Genomic DNA, 11,780 nt, shown 5'->3' on the forward strand with positions numbered 1-11,780 from the left:
TTGCTTATGGAATTAACATCTTAAGTTTGGGGTAGGAGTACTAGAGAGAACTTAAAAAAAAAAAAATAACGGAGACTCACAAAAATAATTGAGTTTCTTCGGTTAAAAAAAAAGAAAAAAAGAAAGAAGAATATAAAGAAACAAAGAGCCATTAAGCATGAAAAATAGTGGCATCTTTAAAAAAAATTGAAGGATAAGTTCTCTACCTACCTAACTGTCATTGAAATTGAGCCGCGATAATGGTATTATTCAGTAAGGAATAGTAGTAGATACCTAACTCCAAATTAGCCTACTTTACCCAAATTTATCCCACCATTTACCTAAGCCAAGTTACAACCTTGAAGACCTCAAAAAATGTGTGTGATGTATTTACTTTGATCGACGTTTAGAATTTTTTTCAAGCTTATGGTAAAATAACATTTGCATGTTGATGGAGTGAATTCCCTATCAAATTTGAGTGAATTAATGAGTGAGAGAAAAAGTTGAACTCGGAACATCGTGTGGAATAATCATTGAACTGAATCTGATTGAAGTCTTAAAATTCAAAGTATTGATTGAGCAGGATCACTGAAGTTAAGACCGGTAGCTCCATCACCGGATGAAGAGAACAGTTTGTGATATTTTTATCATTCAAATTAATTTGTTAATTCATTGACAATTTTGTTTCGACATGCATATTACTTGAGGACAAGAAACGATTCAAGTTTGAGGTTATGATGACATTCGGTCATTTGAGTATTTTTAATTATTATTTTATAGTATTTTAGTTAATTTTTAGGAGTATTGTAATTGCATGGTGAAAGAGAAGAATTTCTGAAAAAGTTCACATATAAAAGAGTTTGAACAATAAAAGAGTTTAATTCAAGCTATAGCTCCTGTTTTTACCGCGCCACGACACGAGTTTTGAAGGGACACGATTTGTGCATCTATCCAGAGCGTGACACCAGCCTTACATGCGCATGATGTCAGCAATTGTAAAAAAAAAAGAACATAATGTCAGCAACAACAACTGGGACGCGATTTGTTGAAATAGTAGTGGCACGATCTGCCTTCTATGCTAGTGCTACAGCCTATAGCCTTTTGATCATAAAAAGGAAATATCACTTTGCAGAGAGAGAAAGTCACGATCCAGCAAAAGGAGAAATACAAATTGAGGGTTTTTCCGTCATGTTTATAATTTTTCTAACTCTTTTGTTATGTCAATTATTATTATGAGTAACTAATCTCAGCAGATTAGGAATTATAGATAATTCTTTTTGAAACTATCTGAGCCATGTAACTACGTATTTTAGTTTATTCAATAAAAACTTATAATTATTCAGTTAATCTTGTGTTTATTGCTTTTCGTTAATTGATCATTTTCAAATTGATTTTAAGTTATAAATCACTATTGACCCTAGGGTTTATACCGGAACTACATTATTTGTTTGTCAATCGTAATTGCTTTAGGAATAAAGAATTAGTTCGTATGATTAAGAATTTAACGTTCATTCATGCTTTTGATAATATTAGTTTTACCTAAGGAATTAGGGTGTTATATTAGATAAACGGGATCGATGAGCCAAGGAATTGGACTCGATCTATTTTGTTAAATTATCGTAATTATAAGAAATTTATTGTTGAAGGCTAGAACCTAGAGTACCAGATAGAGACAAAGAGATAATTCAAAATAATTCCTAATCTTCTTTCTCTCATAAAAGTTCACGTTTCAACTTTCTTGCAATTTTAATTATTGTCATTGTTACTACAAATCAACGAAAACCCCCCTTTGCAATTTATTTATTAATCCTAAATTCATTGAATTGTTTTGTTGAAATAAGTACAATCCCTGTGGATACGAGTCTTATAAATTTTATTACTTATAACGACGAATTTAGTACACTTGCTAAAATTGTCATCAACCAGTCCCTAACCAAACTAAGCCCTCCGTTGTCGGAGAACCGTATTAGAACTTTAAACTTTCGTTTAACTCGGCATCCAAGAAGAAGTTTTTCAACAACAACTTGAAAAAGAGAGGATTGGAATTTTTTTAACTTGATAAAATTTTGACCGGTTTTTTTTTTCTTTCAAATTATTCTTGGTTTTTGTTTTTGTCAAACAAAGAGAAGATTGGATAAACAGGAAAATGATTTGGTGTTGTAAAGTAGCACACAGTAAACACACAGTTTTGATATAAACCATATATTGGATTAATTTATGATGATGTGACAGTTTCAATCTAAAGGCTACAATATCAAACAGCACCAAACTGTGTTATTTTTCACCGCAGGAAGTCCAGGTCCGGATAAATACTATTACAAAAATGAGTTTTAATAGCTGCCGATGAATACCAAAATACGTTTTTTTCTTATAAGCCACCCATACTACATTTGACTCACTTTATTGTCTATATTAAGCCATAACTATTCCCCTTGAATCTTTCCTAAATAAACCACAAGCAAGGAACGTTACTGATCAGTTCCATCTATTTCCTTCTCAAAAGTAAAGGTGCCATAATTATTCATCGTCGTGTCAATGTATTGTCTCAAAATACAATTATCAATTATCAATCTCTCCAAATCTCCAATAGAACTCCAACTTCGTATATCCTTAACAAAAAGAGTTTTGAACCTTATGCCGGAACGAGTGACGACACTAGCCTCAAGGACTTTCGTGTCAGAATAGAAAAGCATTTAAGGTAAGAACTTTTTCTCCATACACTCATGATATATAGGACTATGTTGTGAGATGATAGTAGAGCCTTTATTATTTAAAATAAACCAAAGAAAATCAACTTTGATATAAATAAATAAATAAATTCATGTTCCATTCGTATATGTGCTTCTGGTAATTAGAATATATATATATATATATATATATATATATATATATATATATATATATATATATCCTCTGTTGTGGGTTGAGCCTGTGTGGTTAGTTTTTCCATTGATATGAAGTTTATTATCCGGATCATTAGTATCTCATATAGGGTGGTCTTAGTTGCATTGCATTTCATATAAAAAGGATGAAAATTAACAATAATAAATATTTATTCTGTTCATAAAAGAACAAACGTAAAATGAATCAAAAATAAATAAACCTAAGAATTGTTAGTCTATAATGGAACCGTGATCGTTGCTTCCTCCTTTCCTCTTGGCTTTGCCTTTTAAATTGTAACATGTGTAGAACTATGAAACCTGGTCACATGCCTTGTGTTGAAATGTGACATTTTCATGCTTTGTTTATTTTCTGCCGTAAGAATGGTACTTTTTATACTTGCTCTAATCACCGAACTCTTTTAGAAAATTAATAATTATATGTTTTTGAAAAGGTGAAGTGTATTGTTATTATTTTATAACATTTTCTTGTGGTGAGTATGATTCAATGTGGATAAGGAAATTGTCCTTTTACAACAAACATTTTAGGTACTCAAGGAGAAAGCTATGATTGAATGTGATGCTTGAAGCGCGCACGAACGGGGAAAACAGGATTTTGTAAATCTGAGAATTTTATGTAATAAATAATTCGTTGTTGTATTCTTCCGCTAGAATTTTCAAATTATTGACCATTTTAATTAAGTTTAAATTTCAATAAATTTTTTTTTTCAATTGCTTTTATAACTATATTATTTTATGGAAGAAAAAAAAAATAATAGCCGTATTTTTAAATTAACAGATGTTTTAAGGAATATCTTGCATAAAAATTCGGGATGTTACACATTACAACATGAATGCTCTCCTCTTCATCTTTTCCTTTTGAGAACTTCAAGAACATGTTGTGCCGTGCAATATGCAATTGCCTGAATTGTGACCATTGGATTCACACCCAAAGCTGTGGGAAAAACACTTGAATCTGCAAGATAAAGACCCTCAACTTCCCATGTTTCTCCCATTTGGTTCACAACCGATTCCTTTGGGTTATTACCCATACGACAGCTTCCCATCTGGTGTGCGGAGCATACTGGTGTCGAAAGGTCAGTAAATGACATTGAGCTTTCTTCATTAACAAATTTCTCAAATTCATGATAGCTCACTTCGTTAACCTTTAAGCTCCTTCCCTTATTATTATGGGTCCCAATTTCTTCGGCTCCGGCTGCTGCTAATATTCTAAGCACCTTCTCAATTCCTTTGCTTAAGTTATCTTTGTCTACATCTTTCATTTGATAACTTATATGGTTAGGTGACTCCACCACAGTTCCTGATCCTTGATCCCTTGCCAAAGCAAATACATGAGCTGTCCTGGAAAACTTGCGCATTCGATCTTTTATTTGCGTTCCAGAATTCCACGGCATTAGAATTGAGAATAAGCCTGGATGCAATGAAGGTGTTTGGATCACCGCACCATATCCAGATTTGTTAAAGTCGGCGGCAATTGTAGACATTGCTGTCATAATCCCTCCTTCATAGCTTTTTTTATGTTCCTCTGGCCACAATTCAGGTGCATCAGGGAAGTATCCCCAAGCCATTGTCACCGGATGAAGATGCAAGTTCCTTCCTATGTTTTCATTTTTCAACCCGCTTCTTTTGAGTAACGGTGGAGTACTTAGTGCGCCACAGGCTACAATTGTGACCTTAGACTCCACCACACAGAATTCTTTTTTTCCCTTGTTGTCAATTGCAAAAGCCACTCCTTTTGCTATTTTTCCGCCTCTTCCTTTCTTTTCTCCATGTAAAATTTGTATAGCCTCACAACCAGGAAGAATTGCTCCATTACCCGATTTCACCATGTCTACAAGCCATGTCTCTAATGTACCCTTCTTTTTTCCATCCTTACATCCCATAAAACACCAGCCACAGTAGTGATCTGGTGGAGCATTCCTAGGAATGTTACTAACAGGATACCCCATTTCATGACACCCTTTTCTTAGTACTGCATTGTTAAATCCTTCGTCGTCAAAATCAGATTGGACTCCCATTTTCTCACACACAGCATCCATTGCTTCTTTGTATAATTTACTTTCAAACAGTTCTAGCTCATGCCGATCGCACCACTCCTTGCATACATGGTTAGGTGTTTTGATACTGGCTGACCAATTTATTGCAGACCCTCCACCAACTGTGGAACCTGCTAGTACTAGTACTGACATATCATCTGTTGCTATCAAACCATTAGATAGGTACATTTGATCCAGGGATGGTCCTTCAAGAAGGGAAAGATTCTTCCTAGCAAAATACTGTCCTTTCTCCAATACCAACACTTTATAACCACTTTTTGCTAAAACTCCTGCTACCACTCCACCTCCTGAGCCAGAACCAACAACTACTGCATCACATTGGATAACTAGAGAAGGAGATGATATCGTAGAAGCTTTATTATTTGTCGGAGGAGTCACAGATACATGGAATCCGAATCGTCTTAGAGAATCCGAAATGATATCACACGGGTAGTTCAGATGGACAAGACCTTTGTAAAGAGGTCCTAAAACCTCTTCATCATCTTCTTCTCCTCCTTCTATGGATGTTTTGTGTAAAATTTTGTTCTTCTGCCGCGCTTTGAACTCTGGATCAGGTCCACTATACCCAATTGCCTTCCATGATGGGTTGTTTTCTTCTTCATCTAGCTGAAAATGAAATTGTTCTAGCATAATCAGTACATGCTTCCAAGCAATCCATAAACACACTCTATACATAAGTAATGTTTGGTTATAACACATTTAATTTTACCTATAAGCCTCAATTTGAGTAAAAGTGGTAAAAAGTAACTTCAGCTTTAACTAATTTAAGTTTATTCAAAACTACATTTATAACTCCAAGAAACATATACCAATTTGTTCTTTTTAGTTTTTAGTACTAGTACAACTTTAAAAATTGTATGAGAATGACATATGAATGATAGGGTGGGGTTTATTGCATTATCCCAGGGACAGACTTGAATTTAATACGAAAGCTATATGACCCCCACTTAGCCCTTGCCCTGCTTAGGGTGAGCAATGAACATAACTCAATTCAATTAAATGATCCATTTTAGTCAAAATTTAATTGACAATATGATTTGTACCAAAAAGAAATAATAATGAAAAATGACAATATGATTATTCACAATTAATTGAATGATTATTTGCCTAAAATGTAATCCAATCAACACACCCCATGTGTCATATGCATCACTTAACCTTGCAACCAGACATATTGCCAACTTTGTCACATAATTAAAAGTTGACAATATGATTAAGTTTGTTAATAATGGATTAGTTTTTTTAATATATTCTTCATGAGATATAATTAAGTATATGTTTGGATCCAAAGTGTCTTTGACAAAATTACGGTGATACCGTGATTTGTTGAAACTCTAAAGTATTATTTTGCCAATTTCCCTGAGAATTCAAACACGCACTAAATTATCTTTTCATTATTATAATATTTATTGCTTTACAAGAATAGAGGTAAACTAATTATGGATCTTTGATAAAAAAAAAATAATTAAGTCAAATTTGAAAATAAAAATAAATAAATAAAAAAAAGCTTTTTTAAGGTCAATTATTTGGTGCAGAAAGTTTTATATCATGCACCATGCATAGGTTATTTTATACTATTGGATCAATAAATTTTACAATTAATAATTTACCTATTCAATAGTAGAAAAAGACACTTGTGCATGATGTAAGACCATTTTCCTTGCAAATATTTGACTAAACCTTTCAAGTTTCAAGGGTACTCTATTTTATGCACATAGTAGTGAACACAGCACTGGCAAGATGTAAAAGGTAGTTGCCAACAGCAACACATATTGATGATCAAAAAAGGGAAGGCAAGTGGAATAACAAAAGGCATTAAATGCATATATGCTTATAATCAATTCTTATAAGCTCTGTTTATGCTGCAGTTAGAAATCAATGATACTCCCTCTTTTTTTTTTTTTTACAATGAGTTGAGAATCAAACTCAGGACCTATTGGTTACTACCCAAATCCCTAAACCAAATCTAGCGATAATAGTTGTAAAATAATCATTAATTAGATAATACAATTAAAAAAATGTAATTAGAGACCAGTTCAAATAATTTTACAAGTAGATTAGGACTAATTGTGTTCTAGAGGGAGTAGTATATATAATTACCTGAGTAAAGAACACTAGGAGTGTGAGAAGCTTTATAGTTCTGAATAACATTTTATGGAGACGAAAGTAACTAACAGACCAAGATTGCATTATTTTTTGGCGTTTCTCTGAAGATAACTCGGGAAAGCTAAGAAAGAAGGGTGATTTTTTTGAGAGACATGCTGTACCACACAGAATCAATGTACCAAACCATGTTGATAGTAGCCATAATGTCAATGTAAATAACTTCGTACTTGGGTGATTCAGTTTCTCACTCACCAAATTTGCAACCTTCATATTCAAGCAAAAACAATTAACCATACATTTATAATCTACAGTATATAACCAAACATATAATATTGTATTATTAATTAATAATACAGTGGTCCTGCAAAGATTAATATAAACTTATAAAAAAAAAAAACATGTCAGCATAATTTTACTCTATACTTAAATTATATTTGGCCCTTTGCTACTTCTGTATCAAAAAGACCATGTTATTAATTCTGTCAAAAAAGAGAAACCGTGTCAGGATTTTTATATTTGCATTAATTAAGAATAATAATATGGAGGCTTTAATTGTACTTGTTTTTACTACTCCCTCCTTGTTACCTGGAGATCAAGTATTTTTTCAGCCAAAAAACTATTTATTTGATCTTTTCATGAAAGGTTTTTGTGTTTTTGTGTATATGCATAATAAAAAACTTTGAAAATTACTAAACTTAGAAATTTTATCAAAAAAGTAATAGTTTTGACCATTTAAATAAGAAAATGGAACTACTTCCTAATGAATGTTTACAATTTTCGTAAGTTCTAGCTCAACCGAAATGCTAATATAACTAGATTTTAAAGCGGTCATCCGGGTTTGATCCTCTAGTTTGGTTGGAAGAAAAAAAATGAAAAGGAAGGAAAATACGAAAATCAAATAATGAACTTAAACTATTATATAGTCCATATTCATTTATCGATTTCCGTGTTTTTCTTCGTACTTTCTTTCCAACCAAACAGACAATAAGGAAAGAAAATTGGAAAGAAGGAAAACGTGAAAACTGAGGAAAAAACAATCATCGATTTCATTCCTGAGAAATGAAAGTACGAAGAAAAACACGCCATAATCGGAAGATTTAGTTTAAATTCAATCATCGATTTTCATGTTTTCCTTCATGCTCACTTTCTTTCCTTCCGACTAAACACGTCATAGAAAAACAAGAAAAACATATAGAGTCACGGAGAGAGAAAATGAATAAATAAATAAATAAAAGGTTGCAATAGTCCTACACGTTCAGGTGTGCCAGCCATGGAAGCAGAAGTACGGTAGAAGTTGTTGACATATTCATCAGAGGAAGCAACAACGTTGTTGTCTATGATGGAAGGTAACAAAGTATCACAAAGAGCAACTAGGGATTTCATTTGTCTAGGAGATAGAGAATTTTTAAGAGGTAATTGTTTTTGTTGCTGTTGTTGTTTTTCACTCTCTTCAAAATCATCAACATCACAAAGAAGACTCTCTGTGCTCTTTGTTTCAAGCCCACCAAGCTCAACAACAGTGTGAACTTTTGCTTCATTCATTCTGTTATTACTATTACTCTCTATATTGTTGTTCTCCATACTTGACTTTGTTTCTCTTTATCATTTCCCAAAACCATAGCTAGCTATTTATAATGGTATGAAGTTTGAGTGAATTAATGGCTTGTTTTGGAATATACATATAAATGAAAAATATGCCATTTAAAATAAACTTAAATGTAAAATATAATTAAATAGTAACAAGAATAGTGTATTAACTAAACTTTAATGTGTGTATAAACATTGAAGTTGATTATTAACTAAAAAATATTTTTATCACCTTATTGGTAGTATACTATACTAGCAAAAATGAGTAAAAGAGTAATCTATTCAGAAAAATAATCTATTAGTCAAAACAAATAATGTAATAAAAAATGAAGTTAATTATGGTATGGGTCTTAACAACGTACTACTTCCTTATGGATGATAACGCCATTTTGCTTTGATTATAAGCAAAAGTTGTGAGTAAAGGAAACTTAATGATATTTTTTTAATCTATTTTTGTTTATAAATAATTATAAATAATTAAAATCAGAGAAAGTAATTACGTACTCTTTTCGTGATAATATATAAGTAAAAGTTATTTTTTTATGTTCATTGCATATTTAATGTATCTGGTCTAATTATAGGATAAATACATTAAATATGTAATGAACTTAAAAAGTTATACATTAAATATGTAATGAACTTAAAAAGTTAATTTTTGCTTATATGTTTTCACAGAGGGAGTAATTCATAAGAAAACTAACAACTTCCATATATATTCTCTCCGTCCCATTTTATATGATCTTCTTTGACTAAATGCACTATTTATATGTCTTGTTTTGACCGTATTTTTTTAAAAATATATAAATGTAAATATTATCATGTTAGATCTTGTTTGATTTTTTTCGATGTATATTTTTTAAATATTAAATTTCTATAATTTTTACTAATACAGAATTAAAGATATTCGTAATCAAAAATAGATATTGGCATACGTGCAGTGGTCAAAGAATTCTTATATTTTGGAATGGATGGATTATTTGTAAGATTAAATTGAGGATGTTGATATTTTTAGACTTGAGTTTTTTTTTTTTAGAAGTAAAAGCACACTATATAGTTTAACCAAACAAAACTTAAACAACTTGTCTTTCAAAAAATATTGGTACATCTAGTTAACTTGAAATGAAATAAACAAATACTCCTCACGTTGTACATCTGGAGTACTTATTTCTTTCGGAGAACGTTGGACATTTCCTCACGCTTCTTCTTTGCACATTTATGGGTTCCAAGCTTTCTTTTGGCCACTTTCAGTGCCCTCTTATCCTTTCCAACCTTCAACAATTCAGTGATACACTTTCGGTGCAAAGCCATCAACCTCGCGAATGAGGTTCTTTACAAAGTGCACTAGTTTGCTTTTCCCTTCACGACCGGAGGGTTTTGGAGCCAATTCCCTCTTTGTAATAACATGACCTTTGTTCAATCCAACAAAAATACCCGTACTTGAGACCTTCATTTAAATTCAAATTTACACTAGTAGAAAAAACATTTTTTATATTTGGCGAAAAACGCTTTTTACATCTGGAAAATGTCAGATGTAGGCGCACAAGGCTTAGTAAGTCTACACGTTTTACATCTGACCCTCTTTAGATGTAAAATCAACATTTTTTACCTCTGATCTCGTGCTAACCATTTATCAATTATTTTTATTAATTTAAATTGGACATTTTACATCTGACCAATTGTATGTAAATTTCAGGTGATATTTATCGTTTTATCTAAAAAAAGGAATAATATTTAATAAAGATAATTATCTTTTTTAATGACAGTAGATATTATTTTATTTATAACATTATTAAAGATATTATTTTAATAATGTTATTTAATAAAGATATTATTTTATTTTTTCCATTTATTATACTCTTAATACTCCCTCCCTTCCAATTTATAAATAAAAATATTGACTTTTTGTTGTCCCAAATTATAAGAAGAAGAAACACTAACTTTTATTATTTTCAAGATTTATTTTTATAACTCTCATGAAATTAAATATAAATTGCATTTAATTTACTCTCTCTTTTCTTACCCCTATAATCAATAATTTTTTTTATATCTTCCAATTAAACTTATTTTAAGGATACTTTAAAAAAAAAACTTATTTCAAGGAAAACACAAAAAGTCATATTTTAAATTATTATATTTTTTATTTTTTATTAAATATAAAAAAATTCCTTATAATTTGATACGAAAACAATATATGTATAAAAATTGTAAACTGATGCTTATCCAAAAAAATCTTAGAGCATTTATTTTAAAATGGAGTAAGTGTCAAATATCACATCAATAAAAGGGCTTCAACTACTACCAAAATATTTTTTTTTATAAGCAAAAATTGAATTATAAGGAGTACAAGGGGCATTCAACCCTTACAATTCAAACGAAAACCATTAGATGCTATCAATGCAAACTAACGGATCGTTACACCAATCAGAAAATACAAAAGAAGTATTAACTCCCAAACGACCTATAAACCAAAACCAAGAAATAAAGATAATTTGATCTATCAAAGCATCCAAATTAAACACATCTCCTCGAAACACAATATTATTCCGAGTACGCCATATGCTCCAAGTAGTTGCTAACCAAATGACATGACGAGTTTTAGCAAGTCTCTTACGCCATATGCTCCAAGTCTCTTACTACCAAAATATTTGACTGAAGTGGTTAATGTGTTTCACCAGTTTCGCTAAAGGACAATCTTTCGGGAGAACACAATTTCAATTCTTGGGTGCGAAACAATTTTTTTTTTGCCATATTTTACTTACCTCGCGGCTGAAGTCCAGATTACTATGGTCTTTTTCCTAGGAACGATAGAGTTAACACAAAAAAAAAAAAACTTCAACTCCACTCTCTTTCTGATGACTTTTATTTGATATTTAAGTTTGTCATTATATTATGGTAGAAAATTTATTTAAAATAAAATATTTAAAAATTTGTTATATAATATTGTTAAAATATAAGTAAAACTATATTGTGCTATTTTTTGTAAAATTTATTAAACGATTAAATTTGATTATAATTAGGCTTAATTAGTCAAATGGTACCTTAAAGACATTTTAGGTTTCACAATGGCTCCTTAAAGAAAAAAAAGGTCTGGATTGGTCCCTTAAAGACATATTCGTTAGTCATTTTAGTCTCTTATGTTAGTTTTTGTCAA

At 31.0% G+C, this 11,780-nt stretch overlaps 1 protein-coding gene across 1 annotated transcript; it reads right to left on the minus strand.

Moving 5' to 3' along the window:
* Positions 1–3,660: 3,660 nt before the first annotated feature.
* On the minus strand, positions 3,661–8,719 carry LOC123881465 (long-chain-alcohol oxidase FAO4A-like). Its single transcript, XM_045930163.1, has 3 exons — positions 8,294–8,719; positions 7,037–7,306; positions 3,661–5,542 (listed from the first exon to the last, which is right to left on the minus strand). Exons 1-3 carry the CDS (start codon positions 8,621–8,623, stop codon positions 3,725–3,727), a joined length of 2,418 nt encoding a protein of 805 aa, XP_045786119.1. The 5' UTR covers positions 8,624–8,719; the 3' UTR covers positions 3,661–3,724.
* Between the last annotated feature and the right edge of the window lie 3,061 nt (positions 8,720–11,780).

Source organism: Trifolium pratense, linkage group LG4, assembly GCF_020283565.1.
Source record: "Trifolium pratense cultivar HEN17-A07 linkage group LG4, ARS_RC_1.1, whole genome shotgun sequence".
Classification (NCBI taxonomy): domain Eukaryota; kingdom Viridiplantae; phylum Streptophyta; class Magnoliopsida; order Fabales; family Fabaceae; genus Trifolium; species Trifolium pratense.